Below are 22,967 nucleotides of genomic sequence, written 5' to 3'. Positions count from 1 at the left end.
TGAATTGTGATACATAATTCGAACTAGGATAATTTGAAATTTTGGTTGTCCAAACAAACTTACAAATTTTGTAGGCAGATTTTGTTCCATTCATTACACGATGTCAGCAGCACAGACAAAAAAAGACATCTTGACTAATGGCTTGACAAGGTCTGTGCCCCCAGTGGCATACAGCAGGGTGCAACACTGACGTGCAAGCAAATTTGTAACCTTGCATGCTGCTTATGAAAGCACAAGGCAATTAAGGTGTAACCCATGATTAATACTAACATGTAATAATAATAATAATAAGCTCTCATAACAGTAGTTTTGATACATAGATGAAATGAAGTGGGGTTGAACATGATTGCAGAAACTGCTAGTACAAGAAAACCGTTAATTTGTGGAAGGCAACATGATAATTTTGAACTGGCAAAGTGCATTCACATCAAAATCAGTTAAGTCAAACTTTTCTGCTTTCCAGGGCAAAATAAGTAAGCACAAAATCGCTGTGCATAGGACATTCGTATGGCATGAACAGGTGAAATAAGCCTACGTTTGACATCCAGGCTGCTGGTTGATGCCCGGGCTGCCGATATTCAAGGTGCCACCATAAAGCCACACCACAAAAGGTTGCCGCAGGAACAACCAGGTCATTCATATATTTGTATAACCACGAAAGTCATATAAGTGTTTGAAAGTGGCTGTGTGTTTAACGATGCATGTTATAACTCATTAATCCTTTTTCAAATCTTGTTTTAGTCTATTTTGCATAATTCAAATGAAATCTTATGGTCCTTAGAAGCTTGAATAAATGCAAGTCAACTGTACAGAAAACAGAGAAAGCCCACTGTGATACATACCGGGAACTGGCCAATAGCATGGCATGCCAAGAAGCCTCCGTGAGAACCGCCAAATATGATCATCTTGTCTGGATTGATCTCATCTCGCTGAGCTGCCACTTCAGCTGCGCACTGTATGAAAATAATGCAAGTGATGCATATGATGCCAGGAAATGTTTTTTTTTTACTCAATCATGTACACAAACAGTCTCTGAGCACTTAACAAAAGTGCTGTCACTTGTAATCATGAAGATGTTGATTTCACGTCGCAAATCACATGGTGAAAGGAGCTGAGTGGTAGACTCTAAAGTTACCTGAACATCAAATACGTCTTGCTGACCAATCTTTCCCAATAGCGAGTGGAGATTGTCCTCTCCAAATCCCTTGGATCCTCTGTAATTCACTGTAAAAGAGAAGGAAATGTAATGATGCCATAACCATCACCCGATTGAGATGGCCAGCCTTGTGGCCAAATGGCCACCATTTACCACCATTTTATCTTTGGTTGAGCAATAGCATTCCAGTAAATTAAATCCATGCAATGATGGGATTTTGAACCTAATGAGTGTCACTATATAACAAAAACCTATAGTACAAAGCCGCAAAAATCAAATTACGGAAGTTCACATCCCAGAGCAACATACAGATCATGAACGACACTGCAATTGAGGGCTCCAAATGAATTCCGACCACTTTTTTTTTTATGTACACCTAGGCCTAAGCGCACAAGCGTTTTTGCATTCCACCCCTAATTGAATGTGACCATGGTCTGGAATTGATTGATTGACTGATTGATTGATTGATTGACTGATTAATTATCAGCAGCAAAACACCACAGCAATCAAGCAGTTGCATGAGACAAACATATCTGCATACCACACATATTCGAATAGGGAGAACTCAAGCTAAAGTGTTCTCTTAAGTAGAGTTATTTGTTACATTGTGCTGGCTAGTTACATTCCAAGTGCTCCATGTGATGTTTACACAAAGCAGCCTGAGAAAATAACAGACATTGCCTTCCCACTTCATAATACTCTCTTCCCCTTAGTTTCACAGCCAGTTAAGTTGGGTAAGACAGACCATTTGGGCAATATTGACCAGTTCAGAGAGCAGAAGCTTTTTCAACAAATCAAAACCATAATCCTTACATGAAGTCATCTACGCTAGAGGTGTGCAAGCCAAGAGGATACAATGTTTACAGACGCAGTTTGACCACGAAATGCATTCATTTGTTTCATAATGACTTAGGTTTCTTACCAAGCAGCACAGCAAATCCACACTTGACGAAGAGAATGGGGTAGAGGTCGAAGCCAGCATGAAAGGAGCTGTGAGGGCCGCCTAAATTATGTAAAAAGAAGTTGGAAGAAATGTGAGAATACGCCAGAGCTCCCATTGCTTAGACCCATGAATAAAGCAATCAAAGGTCTTATAAAAGATATGAAGCAACTCCAGTAAAATGTTTACTGGAGTTGCTTACTGAAAATGTCAGTAAATGTTTCAGTGAAGCAGCATTCATTGACTAGAGTTGTAATAGGTCAGTGCTTCACGAAAGTTATTCACACATTTGTGATGTCTAATACATGACATTCCAAGGGGAAGAAGAAGAAGAAGAAGAAAATACAGTGCAAAGTGCATGTACATTGCATTAGAAGCAAAGAGAACTTTTTCGCCGGAAGAAGAAAATATGAGCAGTATAACAAACCTATGAAATAATCAAGCCATACTAAACTTAACACAGCGACAGCATGGGCTCAATTAATCGTTTTATGCAGCGGTACACACACACACAAAGATCATCGTTCGCGACAAGCACAATTTTTCCTTTGCAAGTGGTGTGGTATCGGACATGAATATGTCAATACACAGTTCCATACAGTAACTGTTTTGAGGAAAAAAGAAAACTTAAAGCGATTTTTGCATGCAAAAACTGAAGTTGTCTTGTTGCAGTGATGACGCCTAGTTGGTCTGATAGCAGCTGGAGATAGGGCAAAGGATAAACTGTGAGTTGCGCTTCCAGGGGCAGAAAATAAATTTTAGCCATGCTACCTTCCTTCGAGCTTCAAAGGTGGCAATATTACTTTTATTCATAATGTAAGATGGGGAACCATGACATCCATAACAATTAAATATAATATTATTAATTAAAAATTAAATTGATTGGTAAAGAATTAGTATTAAATTGCATTCTAAGGAAACCAAGGACTCGACCCAGTAAGCTTTGAAAGCTTTCTCTGCACCAAAGTAGACGAAATATGAGGAGATACGCTGAAAATTGTGACACCACATTGATGTATCGTTAGGGAGGATTTGGCACGAAGTTGAGGGAGAATCTGGGCTTCATTTCTTTTTTCATTAATAATCAACCGTTTTCTGCCAAATTAATTCAAACAGTGTACTATTTGAAGAATACTTTACCAGCCTAAACTAATTTAGTGTTGCTCTTAGAGCAGTGTTCACAATGTGGAGAAATCCTTATCTTCGCAGCGGGAGTGCGCATCACATGATGGCGGCGTCACGCCTTTCCAGGGCCAAGAGGCTGACAAAGACATTGGCAGGGGACGGAAGACGTTTTTTTGGGCTAATGCAGAACATTCCCTCTTTGCGGGGGAGACAGCGGGGGATCTTGCCAAGTAGTCTAGCAACCTGTCACAGCACTGAAATTTTCGCTGCCTTCACAGGTGCTCAGTGACCTTGTTCACTTCACAAGGACTGTTTTCAGTAGTACAAACACCTGCTGACATGTCGAAACTCTGCGACAAAGTGACTGGTTTTCATTTCACTCACTACAGCATACCTACGTGCATATACTCAGTGCTGAGAGTATAGGCAGCTAAAACCGTTTGAAACATTGACGTCCTTCAACCTCCGCACCACAGCCGCAGAGCCCTGTGAACAGGGAAGCAGCACAAAACAGCATGACTGTTCATGACGTCATGCCCACCTCCACATTATGGCCTACCCCTTGTGACAACTTTAGCGTCCCTTTGAAGTGCTGCAGTTTTTTTTTTTAATTAACGTGATGGGACCATGAAAAGCTGTTTGTCTGACAAGAAGTTGGTCTTTGCAGAATTTTCTGTCGTCAAGCCTTTATTGTTGAATGGCCAATTTTGTTGGTGCACCAGTTTCAGTCGGCATGGAAAAATTTCAATCTCCATCCTGCAACTAGCTTCTGACCAAACAGAAAATTCTAGACACGTGTTTCTGTTTCTTAAACAAATATAACAAGTTCACTGCTAGCTAGAACAACAAAGAAAGAAAAAAAAACATACCATGGGGCCACACTATGAGAGGCAGGTCAGTCTCATTCTTTGGCGTCACTAGGGTAGCTTCAAATATCATATCTGCATTCAAAGCAGAAAAAAGATGACAATGACCTGCTGTCAGTGTCACTCAATATTGCAGCCAATAAATTGTTCTGGTATAACGCACGAAAGGTGCACATTAACTTCAATAAACTTGCAGTCTTACAGTCCGAAAATAAATCAAGTGAGGAAGTCATCACAGCACAAAAAAGACGCACACAGAACAGAAGACAGTGCAGCACGGGATGGTAGCGCCCGTGCTGTACTGTCTTCTGTTTAATGTGTTCATCTTGCTTGCGCTAAACTGGCTTCCTCAAGTATCAACTAACATGTCCAACAAGAAGCTCTGTTGAATTAACCCAAAAATGTAGGCGATACCACAGTGCTTGTCGTTGACATGCACAATAGTGTGGGTTGGATTGCGATAAGCGACTGAACTCTGTAATAGGCAACCTCAGGCTTTTGAGTGCACAGCAGACACTAGCACATTCACTCTCAAAAGTGTGCCGACAAAACTGTTAACGTTTATGGTGCGAAAATAAGAGAAGGCAGAACTACTAAATGAATGAATGCGAGCAATGCCAAAAACATTATAAGGGCATTTAATAAGAAATCGTAATACTGGTAATACTTATACACAGCAAAAGAGCCTTGCTTACAAAAGTTTGAATCCTAAGGTACGACAATGTATAGTTGGGGAAAGTCCAACTAGCCAGTGCAGAAGAACCTAGATCGATCTTCAGTTCAAGGATAAAGATAAGCGTAATGTATAGCTCACTTGACTCATCTGGTGGTGAGAACTGCAGGATGTACCAGCTAATACCAGACACCTTGTTGTCGTCTGGTTCGACGGGTATCCATGTTTTCACATCATTATTTTCTGTGAGTGCACCCACAACCTGAGCAGAAAAATGAAGTAACAATAAGCCTACATATAGAATAACAAAAAAATATTACTCGCATCAAGGCATTCCACCAATAAAGTTGCTGACAGTTACAACCACTGCCTTTCATAAATGACCAGCACAGCCTTCTATTTACACTCTCACAGTTCCTCCACAGAAATAAAATTTCGCCATGTTCTTCCTGCTGGATGTTATGTTATAAAATTATGGCGGGCTATCTCGTGAGTGAAAGTTGAACTGGTTTCTAGCAACAAATTAGAAGCAGATGGCGGCCACAGATCAAGGATTGGTGCCACTTAAACACGTGACCAGAGGCACATCAATTGAAGTTAACCCTTTAAGACCGGTTGCACCATCAACTAGGAATCTGATTAAACTAAAATTACAACAGATGGCAAGACAAAGCTTAACTGTCAGTGTTGCTCGCATCTCTCATTTTCAGGCACAACTGACTGGTGCAAAAAGACTGTTCTTTGAATGATGCCGAAATTCAAGAACTTGTAATGCACTACGATTCGAAGGATACTGATGTTACTTATGAGGTGTCTCTAAGGAATAGTGACAAAGAGCCCATGTTGCCCGAGGAACTCTAATTATCCTAATGAAAATAAGTGTTAACACGTCTTAATTCGTGCTTGAATCTTCACATCAAGAAGTTTGCAAAATGTTCGGCTACCTGTAGCCAATAAATAGCATTTGAACTTAGAGCCTGTTAACAAGCTAGTTACTCAGAAATTGGCTTTGTTGCACTTTGGAGAAATCCCGGACACACAAAGGTTGCATGGCTATAACAACAAGGTACATACTGAAGAATTTTTCTGGTGGGATCAGGTAATGGGGAGTTCGTTTACGATTACACACAGTTCTTACAAAGTAAATAAATCCAAGCACCTAGAGAGAGGCCTGGATGTGTACGACTCCATGTTTGAAATGCCCATTGCAATCCATTATTCTGAGATTTCTTTAGTTGACTGTGGCAACTCGCAGAAGGAAGTAAGTAGTTGGAGTGTTCTAAAAGATGAATGTGCAGAGTTTTAGTGGGTGTGTGGTTCTTTGTTTAGCCCATGCCAGCACAGCCAAGCAAGCACAGTGATCAAACAAAGCACAGTCGAACGTCATAACTAAGCTGCAGCCTAACACAAAAATATGTTTGCTATACGTACACCATATCTGCTACAAGCATATATTTGTTACAAGCATATTATTTGTTACATGCTGATATTCTGTCATATTCCAAGATAGCAATGCCACAATAATGTCAGGTAATGAGCTGCATGACCACAATAGTTTATGTACCATGAAATAGATGCTGGCTTTTTCTTCTTTCTTTAGTCACACAAAAGGAGCTTAATGCACATCGCTCTTCAGCTACTACTAAATGTCAGTTACTACATTTCACACTGCCGACTGTGCAACAAGGGCATAGCCAAGAGGCTTGAAGTGACCTGCGTAGCAGCAAGGCACAAGACCCCCGAAAAAAGTTTCTGGCTATGTCACTACCATGCAAGTATGGTCACACAAAACAATTAAAATAAGGAAAATGGAACACATTTGTGGGTGCCTGTGGCTTCGTCAAGCAGTCTATGTCGGCAGCTTTTTCTACTGGTCTCCAGCACCATGCGTGTTTGATGCGAATAAAATTATTATTATTATTATTACCAATGTCATCTTTCTAATTAACCTGGCAGAACAATTTAACTCACCACATGGGGTGTAGAGTTGAGAGCAGAGAGACAAGCAACAACGAAGTTTTCCTTCACAGTCAGAACTTGCCAGCAGCCAACAGTTTCATCTGCATATGATAGAGCACAGCTTTCAAATATACTTAGGACAATAAAAATTGCAAGTTCCACAGAAGAGAATCAGTGGCACCTACCTTTGCTGAGCTTTGTGATGCTGCTGTATGTGAGGTTGATGCCAATAACCTCCTAAATGGAAAATAAAGCAAACCTCAGGAGAGACATCTAACTGCAACAGAATATCTCAATTGCACTTGTATCAACCTTCTGTAGCCGCAAAACATCATTTTCTAAAGCAACGGCTATGGGCACTTCTTGCCTTGTTTTAAACAGTGCACAAGGCTGACAAATATCACAAAAGAGAGGGACACCAGAAAAGAAAAAAAATCCCATTCCTTCAGATCGCGTTCGACGCAGCTTGGAGTACGGGCCAAGAGCTCCACCTTCAAAATCATAACAGCTTCCTCGACACCTACACTCGTTTCTATGATGCTTACGTACTACCTTAAGCTGAACTTGTAAAGCTAGTCAGCAGGAAGACGTTAGAACAAACACAAGCATCATAAATAGAAATTAGCATTTCCTGTCAGAATGGTTTGCATAAGAGTGCCAGTCTTCACATCTTTTCTTTTTTTTAGTTTAACGAACAAAGGCATCCTCAGGCTGGAACTCTGGCTTTTATTGAAATGTTGGTTCTGGTCTGGGGTTTTCCTTGTTTGCCCACTACTCATCACCAAGCTTTCACCTTTCTGTTAGTCCTCTTTGTCTTCTTAACGTTCTCAATGAAGTGCACAGGAAATTTCAGCCAAGTAGATGGCATTGAGGCCCATCCATGCAAATTGAATTGCTTGCTACACATCGCTTAAACTCAACAACTAGGTCAAAGTGAGATTCATCATGTATACACTAAAGTGCAACAAGAAATACTACAGGCGGTGGAACCGCAGGATAACCGCCTACTTGCAAATGAAAAACTTCACTGAGACAACTCTGCCTATATACGCATGAAAGTAATCGGACATAAAGGACAGATTGGAGGGCTAGTTGGTATGGCGTTATTTACACAGTAGCGCAGAAGCACATGGTCTCATGTCTCTTAGACGCTGGTTACCCGTTGCAGGTATTGACCGCCGTGGCAGGCAGAATTCTAAAGGAGAGCAAGAACGAGATTTGCAATGCCACCGACCAGGTGACGCATGTAAAAAGGAAATTAAACGTCTTGCCCTACCTACACGAGATTAGTCACAATCTCAAAGAAGGTAGGGAAACGTGTAGATGTAGATATCGCATTCTCTGCCCCTCTGAAGCTGTATAGTTTGTGTGCGAGGGCAAATGCAGATATGCGCAAGCCTCGTGAGTGTGACAGGATCTACCGAAAACACTTTGTTTCTAGCGTTGAAGGGGTGATATACTGCATCCCGTTGGACTGTGGCAAAGAGTATGTGGGACAGATGGGCAGGTGTACCAACGAGCGATTACGTGAGCACAGGTATGACAGTGAAAAACTGACCCCATCACGCCACCTAGCCGCGCATTGCACATGCTGCAGATGCAAGCCTCAGTTTAATCGCTCTCATTCACTGGCCAGACACCCTGACCAGCTCACCAGAGAAATAGTAGAAGCTGCAGAGATTTGGAATGGGGATTGTGTTAGTTGCCTGTCAGTCTCCTTAGTGCAGAAAGAAATGTTATTTTTGTAGTGTTAGCTACCTGGTGTCAGTTGATCTTGTTTGCGTCTTCCTTCTCCCTTCTTTTTATGCGGTGATATATACTGAATGAGCTTTTATTATTAACAGACAAGATACAGTACAAGGGAATATTATACAGGAGGAGCTCCCAAGGTCAAAGGCTGCAATGGGGCCTCCTGTACAGCGTATAAGTAAAGATATAAACAGTTGCAACAAATAGTGTAAAATATTTTTTAAAAAATAGCAAACATAGTATTGGTTTAGGTTCAGCAGTACTAATACAAATAAGCTGCAGACATGCTAGTAAAAAGTATAATAATTATTATTACATTCGACTAATTACAGAACTATAACACCATTATGAAAGTAAATAGATAATGAGACATAACCAAACGAAATTTTATTTGTGTTGCGTAAGAAAATGTACATTTGGAAGGGAGAAAAGGAAAAAAAAAGAAAAGACTTGACCAAGTGGTTGCAGATGATAAAATGTGGTTTTTTAGTTCTCGTTTAAAATGGGAAATCATTTACATGACTTAATAGTAGGAGGTAGTAAACAGTACATCTGCTCCCATGCAACAAACACTCAGTTGTTAGTTCACGGTGTCTCATCTTTTTCTTTCGTCGTCCATGTACTTTTGTGCTACTGTGTAAATAATCGGACAAGTGAAGACACATAAAAAAAAAAATATTATATATATATATATATATTGATATTCAATCCTGATGAATGTTAACCAACTAGCATACTCATCCATCTTGCTGTCAAAGTGAGAAATCACATCTTGCAGCTGGTTATCGCTGTTTTAGGCAGCAGTAGAGGAAAACCCTTTCAGAGACCCTCTAGAGGTTTTTCCAAATTTCCCTTCATCTTGCAGCATCGCTAATGATGTGTGAATCTAGTGCAATGCTCACACAGTGCCCAATACTGTCGCATTCTTGTGAAGGTGAAAAACGAGATGTGTACTGCCAAACGTGCAAGTTAGGAACTGAACTCTTAATTGGGGAATCTTGTGCCTAGAAAGTCGAGCAACGCTCGAATCAGAATGATAGCAGCGAGCATAGCTATTGGCTGTCGAATCTAACACTACAGGTCAAATGCATTCACTATTTATGCATGTTGCACTGCACATTACAGTGTAATCACTTCTGCTGATGTAACTTCGAGAATGTACAACACTATTTGCAACACACACACAGTATGATGAGACGTCTCTTGTTGTAGAAAGGCTGACAACATTAGAGAAATCTCTAGTACTGTAAGCATGTTTTGTGCCAAGCAACAGCTTGATAACTGTGATAATTTGGTAAAAAATAAATACTAGCAGAAAGTAAAATGGCGACCCGTGGCTTGAACAAAAAATATGTTTGAGGCACTTGCCCATTTGCTATGCCAGCAAGTGGAAAGCACTACAGTGTTGCCGTCACCAATGAAGCAATTCTGTGGGAGTGCGTCCAGGTACAGGCCAGGGAACTCGTTGCCTGCATGAAAGTAAGAATTAATCTTCGATTTCAAATTGAGCTTGCAACAAAAAAGACAAAGGTGACGTATCATTCCGGTTATTCAAACAGATATAAGATCCCGCTTCATACTAGGTTTTTCACGGATACTGAAAGCAGATGACTTAAGTGAGGCTCTCGATTATTTCACATTTGTAACTTTCTTGGTTAAAGCCAAAACAATCTCGCTTCTGTAGCTAAAGGCAGTGGAAGAGAAAAGAGACATTAACAAAGTACTGAATAAATTAAATATGCAACCCTCATATCTTGCTCTGAAGTCTCTTATGCTTAAGCATGTGGTAAACCCACTTAATGAAAAGTTTAGTGTGAGGCTACATCATACAAATTGTAAGTTACACAAGTGTTGCAAAAGAAAAAGTGAGACATAATGTTTATCACAGTGCTGCTGGACACTCACCTATTGGCGTACTAACCCTGTCGACTACGATCAACGTTTGCTTGGTCTCCCAGCAGCACTGAAATCAATTAGGCATGACATTAGCCATGCACTTGCAGGGCCCATAAATCAGACATTTCATCATAATTATGATCATATCACCTTATTTAAGCCCAGTGCAGGATGAGAGCTTCTCCCAGACAGCTTGCATGACTGCTCTCCCACATGCACTGAACCCACCCTATGTCTGCAAATTTCCTAATCCCACCACCAAGTCTGTGCTACCTTGAATAATAACAATAATTATCATAGTTGTTATGACAAACTACACACAACGAAGGACAAATGAAAGAAACCTGCACTTGCTTTGCTTCTTCACTCATTCCTCTTAATGTCAACTAGAATATCATCTACCCATGAATTATCTCAATTGCACACTATTGATTCCTATGTCATCATTACACCCATTATACTTCACAACGTTTACTGAATTCAACAAGCGTGAGCTATGTTCTGAAATCACTACTTTCAGTGACAACTTTCACAAGACATAATGTGAATGGGACAATGCTGTAGGACAGATTGCCACACTTCCGAGCTCTTTTCAGGTATCTTGAAAAATGAAGACAGAAAAACAGCACTGGCAGAAAGTGCCCATTCTACTAATTTCCTCTGTCAGAGTCACTTCTGCTGACTTAATTATAATTGAAGCATGCTGTAAGCAACATTCCTGATAGTCAAAGTTGCATGTCAATATGTTTAAATGATTACTGAGCAACTCATTTTGGATTAGACAGCTGTTGTTAGTATTGTCATGTCATCAACACTGTACAGTTGAAAATGAGATTATAGAGAATGCCATAATTGAAGCAGCCAGTTTCTTATCTTTGGTCTCCAATAGTTTGAGATAGTAGTGACTTGCCATAATTTTGTTCTCTAAACCTAATCTTAAGAGACAATGACAACTGGAGTTGACATCTTGTGGCTATAAGTACACTCTGAAAACAGTTCACACCTTTTAGGGCATACTTGTGTCCCACAACAATAATCGTAATCTGTCTTGCGTGCCTTTCCTTTCTTTAACACTGCGTGCCTGGTACTACCAGGTCATGAACGACATGCACATTATCAGTATGACATAGCATTCTTTACAAAAAAGCACAGAGTGAGCACAGAGTTTTCAGGAAAATAATCACTAACAAGACAAATGACGATTACTGTTGTGGTACTGAGACATGCCCCAGAGGGTGTAAACTGTTTTTAAAGTGTAGAGGGTGAATTAATGAACACAGAAACTGTTCACAAGGGAATGCAGGTAGAGTATCTGGGGGCACATTTGATCACTACGCTAACTAGAAGGGATTAATGGATGGGGAAAATCAATAATACTTGCAATGTTAACCAATTAACCAAAAATACAATCATTCAAATGGCCTTGTAATAAAGTTTCTAATCTTTTCACATTCAGCCATAATTATAGGAGATTAATGTTGCAAAATGTATATGGAAATTCTGCCCTTCAACACTGACATGTGAGCACCATTGCCCGCTATTTTCACTAAGATGGGCTTCTCAGCATGATTGAGGAAAAGCAAAGAATTTGAAGAAAGCAATTGTTCAATAACATGGCCCCAGCATCACTTTTCACAAGAAGCCTTACTGCAAGCAGAATGGACTGCTGGGCTAGTAGAAAATAGTTCATGCTGTAAAATACAGTGCGAAAATAGGACTATGATAGGAGCCCCTCTTGCATCTTGTTTTCTCTTCTTCTGCCTTTGTCCTGTATTCATGCTCTATTTTCAAGCATGAAGCCTAATTATTCATGCTTGATGACAGCATTCCCATCTCAACAGACGGTACCTACAGTTAACTCTATAAACAAGACACATCTAAATGAAAGCTTGGAATAAATCACACTATGCATTTTATGCTGGTTAGTTTCCATTTCTTCTTGCGGTAACATCCTTTGGATAATCATCTTGCATCCCGAGCTTAGGTTAAAGAGAATATTAGTATAAGTTTCTTGAATGTATTCAGCATCGAATTCACTTCAATGTGCATGGAACTACCCACATAATCATAAAAAGTGCAGCACTGCAATGAGTAGGCCAAGTTACTTTTTTCTTTACCTGCCATTCAAGTGCACATGCTGTCATTGTGAGAAAAAAGAAAGAAATGCTAAGAAACAATGCAGCATTAAATTCCCTTATCTTTTTTTTTTTCTAGGCTCCAATCGTGCTAACAATACTTTACACTTTTAGGGTAATCATATATTGACAAAATACTTTTTACTTCACCAAAACAGTTTCAGGCAAGCAAAACAAATTTATGTGTCCTTCAAGTTCCATTCAAGTGTAGTCCACGGCACACTGTAATCATAAGGCAGAATTCGACAGCAAAATACCTTGACTAGCTGGCAGGCTTGGAAGTGAGGCCCTCCAACCTCCGACTGCAAGTACACGAGCGTGTTGCCATCTGGGCTAAACCGTGGTGAGCAGATGCTCTTGTTCGTGTCGCCAATAGTGACTGAAAATCCACCGGAAAGAATGTTAGCCCCACTGCCCATCACTGAGATGAGTCAAACAGGCTCGTTTAAACTTTTCACATGGTCCACATGCACTGCTGAAGGCTGGATACCTATGTCAAGATCGATTCTGCAAGCCTAATAAAAATTTGCGAAGCCTTGCACAATGCGCACAGCAAGAGCTGAAAATATGCTTTTCACAAACCGCTTTCGCGGACATTTTCAGCTGCGATTGCTTCGCTTTTCAGTGTGTTTTTCTGGCATGAGCATTAGGTACAAAGTCTTGATGGAAGCACCAAAAGGCCCCTTTGATTTGGTTGCACTTTCTGGATCAGTTCTCAAGAGTGCCATGTGTAGTGCTGCATGAGTTCAGGTCATTCAAGCATAGCACGGCACCTGCATGCCTCGTAGTCATTGCAAATTGAGGAGAAAAAATGCAGCAACAAGCGAGCTCTTTCATCTGCTGCAGGTAGTTAGGTCTTTTAGATAAGTAAGCGCAAAGCAAAAGCGCAAGTATTTTCTTTTCATTATTGCGATAATCGGTATGATGATAGAACTACATAGCATGAAAGGAATGGCGTCTGTGGATGCTATTTCTTTGCCAGAAAACACATTCCAAGAGAAAGCCATACTATAAAAAGCAATTTGGTGCATCAGAAGTCTTTCTTAACGTGTCTTGACAATCATTCAGGCACCAAACTTCACATCTTTATGCCAGCTAGCGTAACTGTTGAGACCAAAACTGGGGGATATCTACGTTTGCACATCATGTAAATCAACTAGCTCTGTGCCATGTCGTCTGCTACTGAGAGATTGCACAACAGCTGCACTTCCAAAGTAGCAAGTGCAGGAGAACCGTGAACTTGTGCTGAACTGGTTTTGCATGAAGTAAAATCAAAGATGATGGTGCAGGTGGCATGCACTGTACTGTCCTGTACTGTACTGTACCGTACTGTACTTTCAGCACTGAACGAGTGCTGAAAGTGCAGCCAAATCGGAGAGCTCTAATTATGACTACCCCCCAGAGCACCGAGAAGCGCAAGGGACAAACATCAACATCCATGATCACTGGAGAGCCCAGTGTATAGAGGTCTCAGCTACACTGTAGGTTATGAGACATTCTAGCAAAAACTGCATTTTTTTTGTGCTTGCAACATACCAAAAAGCAAGTAACTTGACATTAGGCATTACAAAGCGCTTGCACTTCAATACAGCATACGCACACCCCAGCAACACAGCAATTACGATGTTCTACACCTTGGAAAAGCAAGTAAATCAAACATAATGTGTAGTGCTTACCGTAATTGTCTGTCTCAAATTCGTAGTAATACAAGCGAGATCTGCATAAAGAAGCCATCAAAATATACTTTATAATAAGACAGCAGGACATCAGCAGTGCTGTCAAATTTTCACTCACTTCTGTTAATTCTCTACTGCTGACGAAAATAGTTCTTACTGGAATTTCTACCAATATAGCCAATGATGAAGTGGTCACCATGTGGAAAAATACCTCCCAGTATGAACAGATAATTGCTACACACTAAAGCCCCATTAATATGTTTCTTAGGGGAGCAGAAAAGAAAATCGATGATTTGGGGAAACATAGTATCCAATAAAAGCTTGCGACAGCACTACAGACAAAGCAATGAACTACACTCTATTTGAAGTTGAATAAAAAGCTGTGGGTTCTCTCCTCCCGTGCTCTTGGGACAAAGGAACGACAACACAGTAGTGCAAACAATCACAAGGGCATTTATTGCACCTTTCATAGATCAATGCCTGCTAGCCGAGTTGCTATCCACAAAACATGCCGATGGGCGCGCGACAAATCTAGAAGTTCGACTCACCGCGACCGCATAGCGAGCGAATATGTTCGCCCCATGCTGGATCCCAACGCCTGGTCGTTCGCGCGTACTCTCACGCGAACGGTGGCGCATTCCAAGGCGGCCATGCGAGACGGTCTCGCAGAAGCATGGGTCGGCGCACGCGCGGCACGGCACGTCCGTCCCGCTTGCTGTCCCGTCCCAAAGAGGAAGCGCCTTGTCTCTCGGCGGCGTTAGCAGCGCAACACTTGCGCCATCTCTCGCGCTGCGCTTCAACCACATCGACCGCCGCGGGCGTCACGCAGGCCACGCGGCGAAGCGGGATTGCAGGAGATGGGGGAAAACAAGATATCTGGGGACGCGCGAGAGTCGCGCATCCCACAAAGCAAACTAACTATTTGAAACCCGCTAAACAAAGCTCATCGTTACTGCTGGTTAGTTCGATTAAGCACTAAACACTTTTTTTGGAGGTGTCGTATATCTGAATCACACTAAATGGAGCTTGTGATTTCCATCCGGTGCTTGTGTCAAATGTTCTACAATACAGTAAAACCTCGTCGAATCATACCAGCTTATACAGTAGTATTGTTTTAAAAATAGTAAAGTCAAATCCCCGACTCAGTGGCCACTGAACATAATGCGTATTGTATCTGGATAAACCATACCAGCTTATTGCGTATGTATCGGTTAACACATAGCGTTTCCAATTTTCATCACGCAATCACGGCAGTGCATCGTCTCCATCGGGCGGCCTGGCAGAACAACAAGCCTCAGAAATCAGAACAACGGCCTCCAAGCACTCTGTGCGTTTGCGCATGAAGCCACATCAACATCATTTCAGCGCTGCCAGACAACATTGTGGCATCGTGCAAGCTAGGACTCGCGTCATGCCGAAGCTCGGATAAAAAACGCTGGGTGCTCAGCATAGAAGAAAAATTGGACATTGTTCGTGCTATCGAACGTGACACGAAGAAGTCGGCGCTGGCATGCGACAGGGATCTGCTGTTGACTACGGTGTGTGGCATTTGGAATGCAAAGTTGGTTGGCAGTGCTGCAGCAACTGTGAAGAGATGTCGGCTATGAGGTTTGACTTTTCACCATTGTTGCCTCTATTGTTGCCGTAGTGTCGCCTAACAACAGTGATGAGGACGACACGGAAAGCGACAACACGGGCGATTCAGGCCCGACAGTGGCAAAAGATGCGTGTTACGTCAGCCTCATGAATGCAATCGTCGTGACAAGAACAGCAACCCGCAATGAAAAAGGCACCCCGCGACTTCTGCAGCACTACCGTGCCTGTGCACACAAGAATTTGCAATGCCAACAAGGAATCTGCCATGCGAGTGTTTGCTGAGAAGAGGGGGCTGGCTGAAAAGCTGGCTCGCAGCTTTAGTAAGTTTGAGGCCGCTGTCGTCTCTACTAGGCTGCCGCGGCATCAAGCGAAAATAACACTTTTGTTTCGCGAAGTGAATAAATACTGCATGTTTTTGCCCTTTCATTGCACTCTCTCAGAGTTTCGTTTTTGACAGGTAAGTGGGCGATCTCATGCTATTTCGGTTAAGCAGTACTGCCGCTTAGGACATACTTTTTCCGAGCTATGGTTTAACGAGGTTTCACTGTAACAGCTCCTTCCAAGCACTCGCAGCTTCATTTCGGTTGCTGCATAGCCATGTACACTAATGTAAAAATGCAAGGTATTGAAGGTCACAACAGCGACGATTAATGTAAGTGTTGGTGGTGTGCTGTCATAGTTATTGGACGGAACAACCAAAAAGGGAAACATAAGAAACAGGAATCTAATACACACAACTCTATGAGAACTAAACAGGACTGATGCTTCAGACTGCAAGAGCCGGGAAAACATAACAAACGAGACAGTATCAATCAGGTTCTGCTGTATCCATCATATTGCTTCTAGTTGCAGTTTTTGACAACAGACGCCAGCATTTGTCGATGCCAGTGGCACTGTAAGTAGACTTTCTCTTTATATAGCCTGCTTGAATTCTTGCACTGAAAACATTGTTGCCTGCGGGCTGCATTTCTGGAAAATTTGTGGGGAAATTGGTACAATTTTCATCATTTCCTGCAGTCTGGAAAGAGTTAAGGGCCAGCTCACAAGTTACTTCAGGAAGAATGTGGCAGATGACAGTGGTCCAAAGGTCATCGCTGCTTAGTGCTCGCAAGAAGCTTATATGAAGACATGATGCGCATTTTAGCTTGTCTGTAATCTTCTTCCTGTTTATGGATTACTGGTTTACCAGAGCCATGGACAACAGTAGCAACGCTGGAAGAGACATCTTGTGACACTTTGTCCAACTACAGTGTTTGAAACGCTTTTGCATTGTGAGAGTGTTTTCGTCAAAGGAAAGTCACAAAAGGACTGCATGCAGTACTATTAGCTTTGTCTGCTCTTTATGTAAACATTGTATTACAAGATGTCCCTACCAGCTTTGTTGTCGAACACCCTTCCAGTAACCTGATGTTCCACAAATAGTAGTACAGTAAGCAACTCACTAAAACTCTTTATTAACTGGGCTGCCGGTTTCAATTACGAGCATCACACTATACAACATTGCCTTGCATAATGTTGAGCCAGGGAAGAGCATGTAACAGCCACTGGAGTAAAAGTAACAGAGCCCCCTTGCCTGCGGTTGTTGCAGTAGATAAGCCCCAACTTCCAGGGGCTGCCCTCCCAGCCAACAAAGAGGATGCCCAGGTCTTCAGGAGCCCAAACAGCCTGCCCTGGTGAGATGGTCTCGGGCATGTTGTCCAGCACATTGATGGCGCTGCTGTACACATTGATGGTGCATAGCACAGGCTGGTAGTGATCCACGTGACACTCACCCCAGCTGTCTCGGTACAAGAATTCCGTGCCCTGAAAAGAATAGGTGGTGATGCACCATCATCATAATTAGCATCGTAATTTCATTAACCTTGTCCTTGTGCACGAATGGTTTAGACATGTGAGCTGCAAATTTTAAACTTGTAATCTTGAAGCTTGCATGTGCGACTACTTGGGCTTACGCTCAACATTTGCACTATTTCCTAGATGCACTGCTTGAGGTGCATTCACATGACACAACATTACCTACTAAGCGTGGACCAAATGAGATGTGCCCCTGTGGCACTGAATCATGACACTGTCAGTTTTTCAACAGTGCCCTTCTGCAAGTCATTAACATTCTACAAAGAATAACTGGGACCCAGTGTGAAGAAAGGAAGCAAATGTTAACTTTAGAAATACCTCCACCATGCGCCCCCTCTCCCCCCCCCCCCCCAGGGCTGGACTGCAACATAACAACAAACTATGCAGAGCACAAGCAAAGCAGACTTGAGAGTGTTGCTAAATGTGTTGTAAATTACAGAAATCATCGTCATCATCAGCCTGTTTTATGTCCACTGCAGGATGAAGGCAATCTCCAATTACCCTTGTCCTGCGCCAACCGATTACAACTGCTTCCCGCAAATTTCCCAATTTCATCGCTCCACCTTGTCTTCTGCCATCCTAAACTGTGTTTCCCTTCTATTGGTATCCATTCTGCAACCATAATGGTCGAACGGTTATCTAACCGGCGCATTACGTGACCTGCCCAGCTCCATTTTTTCTCTTGATGTCGGTTAGAATATCGTTTATACCCGTTTGCTCTCTGATCCAAGCCGCTCTCTTTCTCTCTCTTAACGTTATGCCTAGCAATCTTCGTTCCATCGCGCTTTGTGTGGTCCTTAACTTGTTATCAAGCTTCTTTGCCAATCTCCAAGTTTCTGCCCCATACGTCGGCACTGGTAAAATGCACTGATTGTACACGTTCCTTTTCAATGATAATGGTAAGCTTCCAGTCAGGAGCTGACAATGTCTGCTGTATGCGATCCAACCCATTTTTATTCTTCTATAAAGTCCCTTCTCATGATCAGGGTTCCCTGTGATTAATTGACCTAGGTAAGCATACTCCTTCACAGACTCTAGAGGCTGACTGGCGATCCTGAACTCTTGTTCCTTTGCTTGGCTATTCTGAAATAGTTGTACTGAATATTGCATTGTTTTAGAATACAGGTTAAAGTGCTTCTGCCGGCTGAACCCCTGCATGAATTAAGCTCATAGTTCAAGGATTAGAAACCCATGCAACAACTTTTGTTTAAGGCTGAAGCCATACCTTCTCAACTTCTTTTTCAGTGCGGCTGAAGTAGGATGCTCGCTTAGGCTGCTTCTTTTCAGCAACGTAGAGTAGCTGGTTCTCACTGTTGGACCATGAGAAGCTGCTGAAAGTTCCTGTGCATGACAGTTACCAATGACAAACCATGATCACAATGGCCATTCACATGATCTCCTCCCCAACACTGATAACCATTAACGATAGGTGTGTATTGACTATGAGGTTTACAGGTAAAGGGGTGAATTGTGGCATCATTTCTCACAACACTGTGTAGAATAACTTAACTTTGCAGAAGCGCTAGAAGGACAATGCGGTGACAGGAACCTAAGCTTGCGCTCCTACCTCTCTACACAAGGCACCTTCGATGGCTCTGGCCACACACACTGTCTGGATTACATTAGCCGCTTAAAGCCAAGCACAGCTGTGGCTGAACAGGAAAGTATAGAACTTTCACGCCCGCAGTCTGATGCAGACACTGCTAAAGACTATAGCTGGCATTAGAGCCCTTGCTGCTAGGCTGAGTGGATCTCTGGAGTTTATTACAGGCTAGGATAGTCCATTCTACTTAGCTTTCCTGTCCAGTCAAAGCTGAAATTCATTGGACTGTCGAACCACGGCAGCAATACTCTTTCTCAAATGGTGTGGAACAAAGAATGACGCTGGAGTCAATGTTTCGACAAGGGGACCAGTCTTTGTCAGGGCAGCAACTGCTCTAATACTCAAGTCTCCATCTTCCTGTGAGCTTTTGTATTTTCTAGCTATCGCATGTAGCACAAAGGGAACTACAAAAGTGAGCTTCTCCCCAAAAGGTCGATTATTGTGGAGAAGCTAGCTGTAAAGGTGTGAGCTATATTCCCGTACGTGCAGACACACTTGAAGCTAAACAGACATTTGCATACATTAGCTGTCAAGCCGAATGTTAATGTATTTCCAGAAGCTTTATTGAAGGTCTTAGTTTATTATGAAGTCCAGTGAGAATAACATTTTTAGCCACTCCAAAATACTTATTATTCTGGAAAAGCAAACTTCAAAAGAGTGTGTTAAATAGATGCAGACACATTGAATTTGTCTCACTAAATGCCCATATTTACGAACAGGTTCAGCCTCGAAGGAAATTTTCAGCTGCACATGCGTCAAAAAGCCTTCTTGCAACCACCGAGTGCCAATATGTGGTGACAACAACACTTTTTCAGCAAATTTACTCAGAAAGACCAAATTTTAGGCTTTCTTCTCCACATGCAAAGGCCTACACCAGTGTTTGTACATCATATATGCATTTCAAAGAATAAGCTAAATACAATGGTCAGTCGAAAACATGTAGTGAGCTAGTGACTTACCACTTTCATGGACCTTGCCATGAGCATTCACAGCTTCCAAGTCAACTGAGTCCAGCTTCATATTCTGGTCCCAAAACTGAGCAAAAAGATTGTACAGTGAGGTAACAATTAAGCAAAACAATCATAGGAGAAGACAGATGTCGTAGAATGGTAAATGTGACAAGTGCACTCTGCTTCCGGCCTGCAGAAAAGACCTTTAGTGCAGACCAGGGTTTGCAAACCTTCAGATGTCCAAATTGGAGATGATTTAGAGGTACCGAAACTCTCTGGTTAATGACAAAGGGAAAAATGGAAACTGAATTTTTAAGTTACTCAGTAAAGGTGATATGCAGCTGGCTAACACTCCAAGGTTTAATACACATACACATATACACAAGAAAGTGGACAGGGACGGGGGGGAAAGGGGCAGTCATCGTCGTAACCGAACTGGTAGAGCAATGCGTGCCTCAGGTGGAGGTTGTGGGTCTGGCGCCCACACAGGGCAAGTTGCCTTTTCTTCTGCTACCAGTTCCCGTTTACAGTGACGCTGTCAGTCTCTCAGTGGTCGGCATTCTTCGAGTCCATTCGTGAGCAGAAATTATCATCGGCAATGGCCCATATCCCCCCTAAGCAAGCAAAAATGCAATGGCTCACCTCCTCATAATGCAGAGGCTACAAGCACTCAGCAAAGTGAAGTGAACAGTGCATGCATTCATTGGAATCACACATACAATCTAAAAAAATAGCGTATGTTTCAGTAAAAAACAAACTCAAAACAAGCGTCTATCATCATCAGCAATGGATCATACTCCTGTAAGCAAGCAAAAAGTGAAATTACTCGTACCTTTATAAGCAATGGCTCATATCTCCTTAAGCAAGCAAAAAAACAGAATGGCTCATACCTCTGTAAGGCAGAGGCTACAAACACTCCGCATGCTCACTTTTGTATGTAGTGTGTCACGCTATCTTTTGTATTTTGCCTAATTAGATAATTAGTCAATATTCATTAACCAACTTCTGAAGCAACAAAGTTAGGCAAAAAATTTCAATTAGAAGGTTGTAGAGTGATTTGCAAAACGTCCAATTAGACAGTTTCTAACTTTCTATCTATTAAGTATTAGTGTTTTTCAGCTTACTGCCGATGCCTGTGAAATACAAAAAAATACCACGCGAAATACCTGCTTGCGCGCTGTGATTGCAGCGCTCCCAAACTGTCCGCGTACAAATGAACATAGCATCTAGCAGGGCATGCTGCCACTTAAAAGGCGACAGGGCAGTGACAAAGGCGTTGACTGTGCTATTTACGTCAGTGATGTGCTTCCCTCGTGGCACTTCATGACAACGCAGCGGCAGCACACACGGCTAAATGCTATGTTCGTTTGTGCACGGAACACTTGGGAGCAGTGCAGTCACGAGGCGCAAGCAGGTATGTCACGTGGCGTTCTTTTGTATTTCGCGGGCATCCGCAGCAAGCTGAAAAACACTATATTTAACAGATAGAAAGACAGAAACTGTTTATTCGGATGTTTTGCAAACCGCTCTACAACTTTCCAATTGGAATTTTTTTCCTAGCTTTGTTGCTTCAGAAGTTGGTTAATTAATCTTGACTAATTACCTAATAAGCAAAATACAAAATATAGCATGACACACTACATACAAAAGTGAGCAACATGCATTTTTCGTGTCGTCTTAGAGTGCATTGGCATATTTTCGAACTCTGGCTAAAGTTAGCTGAAACACCCTGTATATGCTCCGACTACAGAAAAAAAAAAAAGAATGGAAATTGTAGGAGGGTGCCCTTAGCAAAGCTTAATTACTTATAGTGACTAACGTTGTGATCATTGTAATTGCAGTCATAGAAATACTTCCCCATCGGGGCCGATTGCACTAGCGGATAGTGCGGGATTAGCATAAATTTGGGCTTTAATGTTCTTATGAAAGCTCCTTTAAAATACCACACATTCTACTGAGACTGTATTTTTCCTCACCTTGTTGCCTACTCTTTCTGGCTCATCTTTGTGTCTTTCTCCTTTCTAGTTTCCTCCTTCTGATATGCTTCTTTCAACTTCACTTAAAAAATATGGATAATCGATTCTTGTATACGTACCTATGCAGCTACATATGCAATGTGCACTGCACGTGGCTATGCATTTCTGTGCATACACATGCATAAAAACATGCATACGTATATCGCTACAGGTCTTCCTACAAACTCAAGGTTAGGATTTCTTGGGTTTTATATGCGCATTTATTTCTGTAATGTTAATCAGGGCATCTGGGCAGAAGTGTTCTTTCTTTAAATAAAGAAAATAGCACACTCCCATTTTTTCTGCATGTTAATACAAAATAAACACATAAACATGCACTTTCAATGTGATGTTGTGCTGAATTAGAAGTTGTGTATGCCCTCATTACTTTAGACATTTCAAAAAGAAATAAAAATAGTTAGTCATTAGCTACAGAACAAACTACATGCTGAAGGAAGCCATGAGGATAAAGTTGTGCTCCATTGCTTAAAATAAGAATGAAATGGGGGAGGGGGGGGGGGGTAATGGCAGGCCACCACTACCCTGGGTGCTGCAGACCCTATAGTGACGCCACTGATTGCTACACTCCTTGAACTGGCACTGTGAGTGCAGAAAATGAGTTAACCATGACATATTTTGGCCACATATGAGAATACGCATTTAAAATGCCTCTTCTACATACCAGGATAAAGCCACGATAAATCTTTGAGGTGAGGAACCCTGACTTATCAAATGTCCATTTGCAAGAACAGGAAATGTAATTTAGTGCCTTTT

The 22,967-nt window shown here is 41.9% G+C and overlaps 1 protein-coding gene across 2 annotated transcripts in view; it reads right to left on the bottom strand.

The window, feature by feature from the left end:
* The window catches only part of LOC142585542 (acylamino-acid-releasing enzyme-like), a 47,987-nt gene that overhangs the window by 5,710 nt on the left and 19,310 nt on the right, over positions 1-22,967 (bottom strand). For both annotated transcript variants that reach the window (XM_075696365.1, XM_075696366.1), the window contains 14 exons: positions 20,188-20,263; positions 18,851-18,966; positions 17,345-17,574; positions 14,176-14,216; positions 12,757-12,878; positions 10,374-10,431; positions 9,837-9,937; positions 6,905-6,956; positions 6,732-6,820; positions 4,902-5,022; positions 4,091-4,162; positions 2,079-2,159; positions 1,136-1,224; positions 843-953 (listed from right to left, as the gene is read on the bottom strand). In XM_075696365.1, the coding sequence (XP_075552480.1) occupies positions 843-953; positions 1,136-1,224; positions 2,079-2,159; positions 4,091-4,162; positions 4,902-5,022; positions 6,732-6,820; positions 6,905-6,956; positions 9,837-9,937; positions 10,374-10,431; positions 12,757-12,878; positions 14,176-14,216; positions 17,345-17,574; positions 18,851-18,966; positions 20,188-20,263 (1,359 nt within the window). The remainder of the gene's footprint in view (positions 1-842; positions 954-1,135; positions 1,225-2,078; positions 2,160-4,090; positions 4,163-4,901; positions 5,023-6,731; positions 6,821-6,904; positions 6,957-9,836; positions 9,938-10,373; positions 10,432-12,756; positions 12,879-14,175; positions 14,217-17,344; positions 17,575-18,850; positions 18,967-20,187; positions 20,264-22,967) is intronic.

This window comes from Dermacentor variabilis, chromosome 6, assembly GCF_050947875.1.
Source record: "Dermacentor variabilis isolate Ectoservices chromosome 6, ASM5094787v1, whole genome shotgun sequence".
Classification (NCBI taxonomy): Eukaryota; Metazoa; Arthropoda; class Arachnida; order Ixodida; family Ixodidae; genus Dermacentor; species Dermacentor variabilis.
Note: the sequence above shows the minus strand (reverse complement) of the source record. Positions and strands in the feature narration are given on the sequence as shown.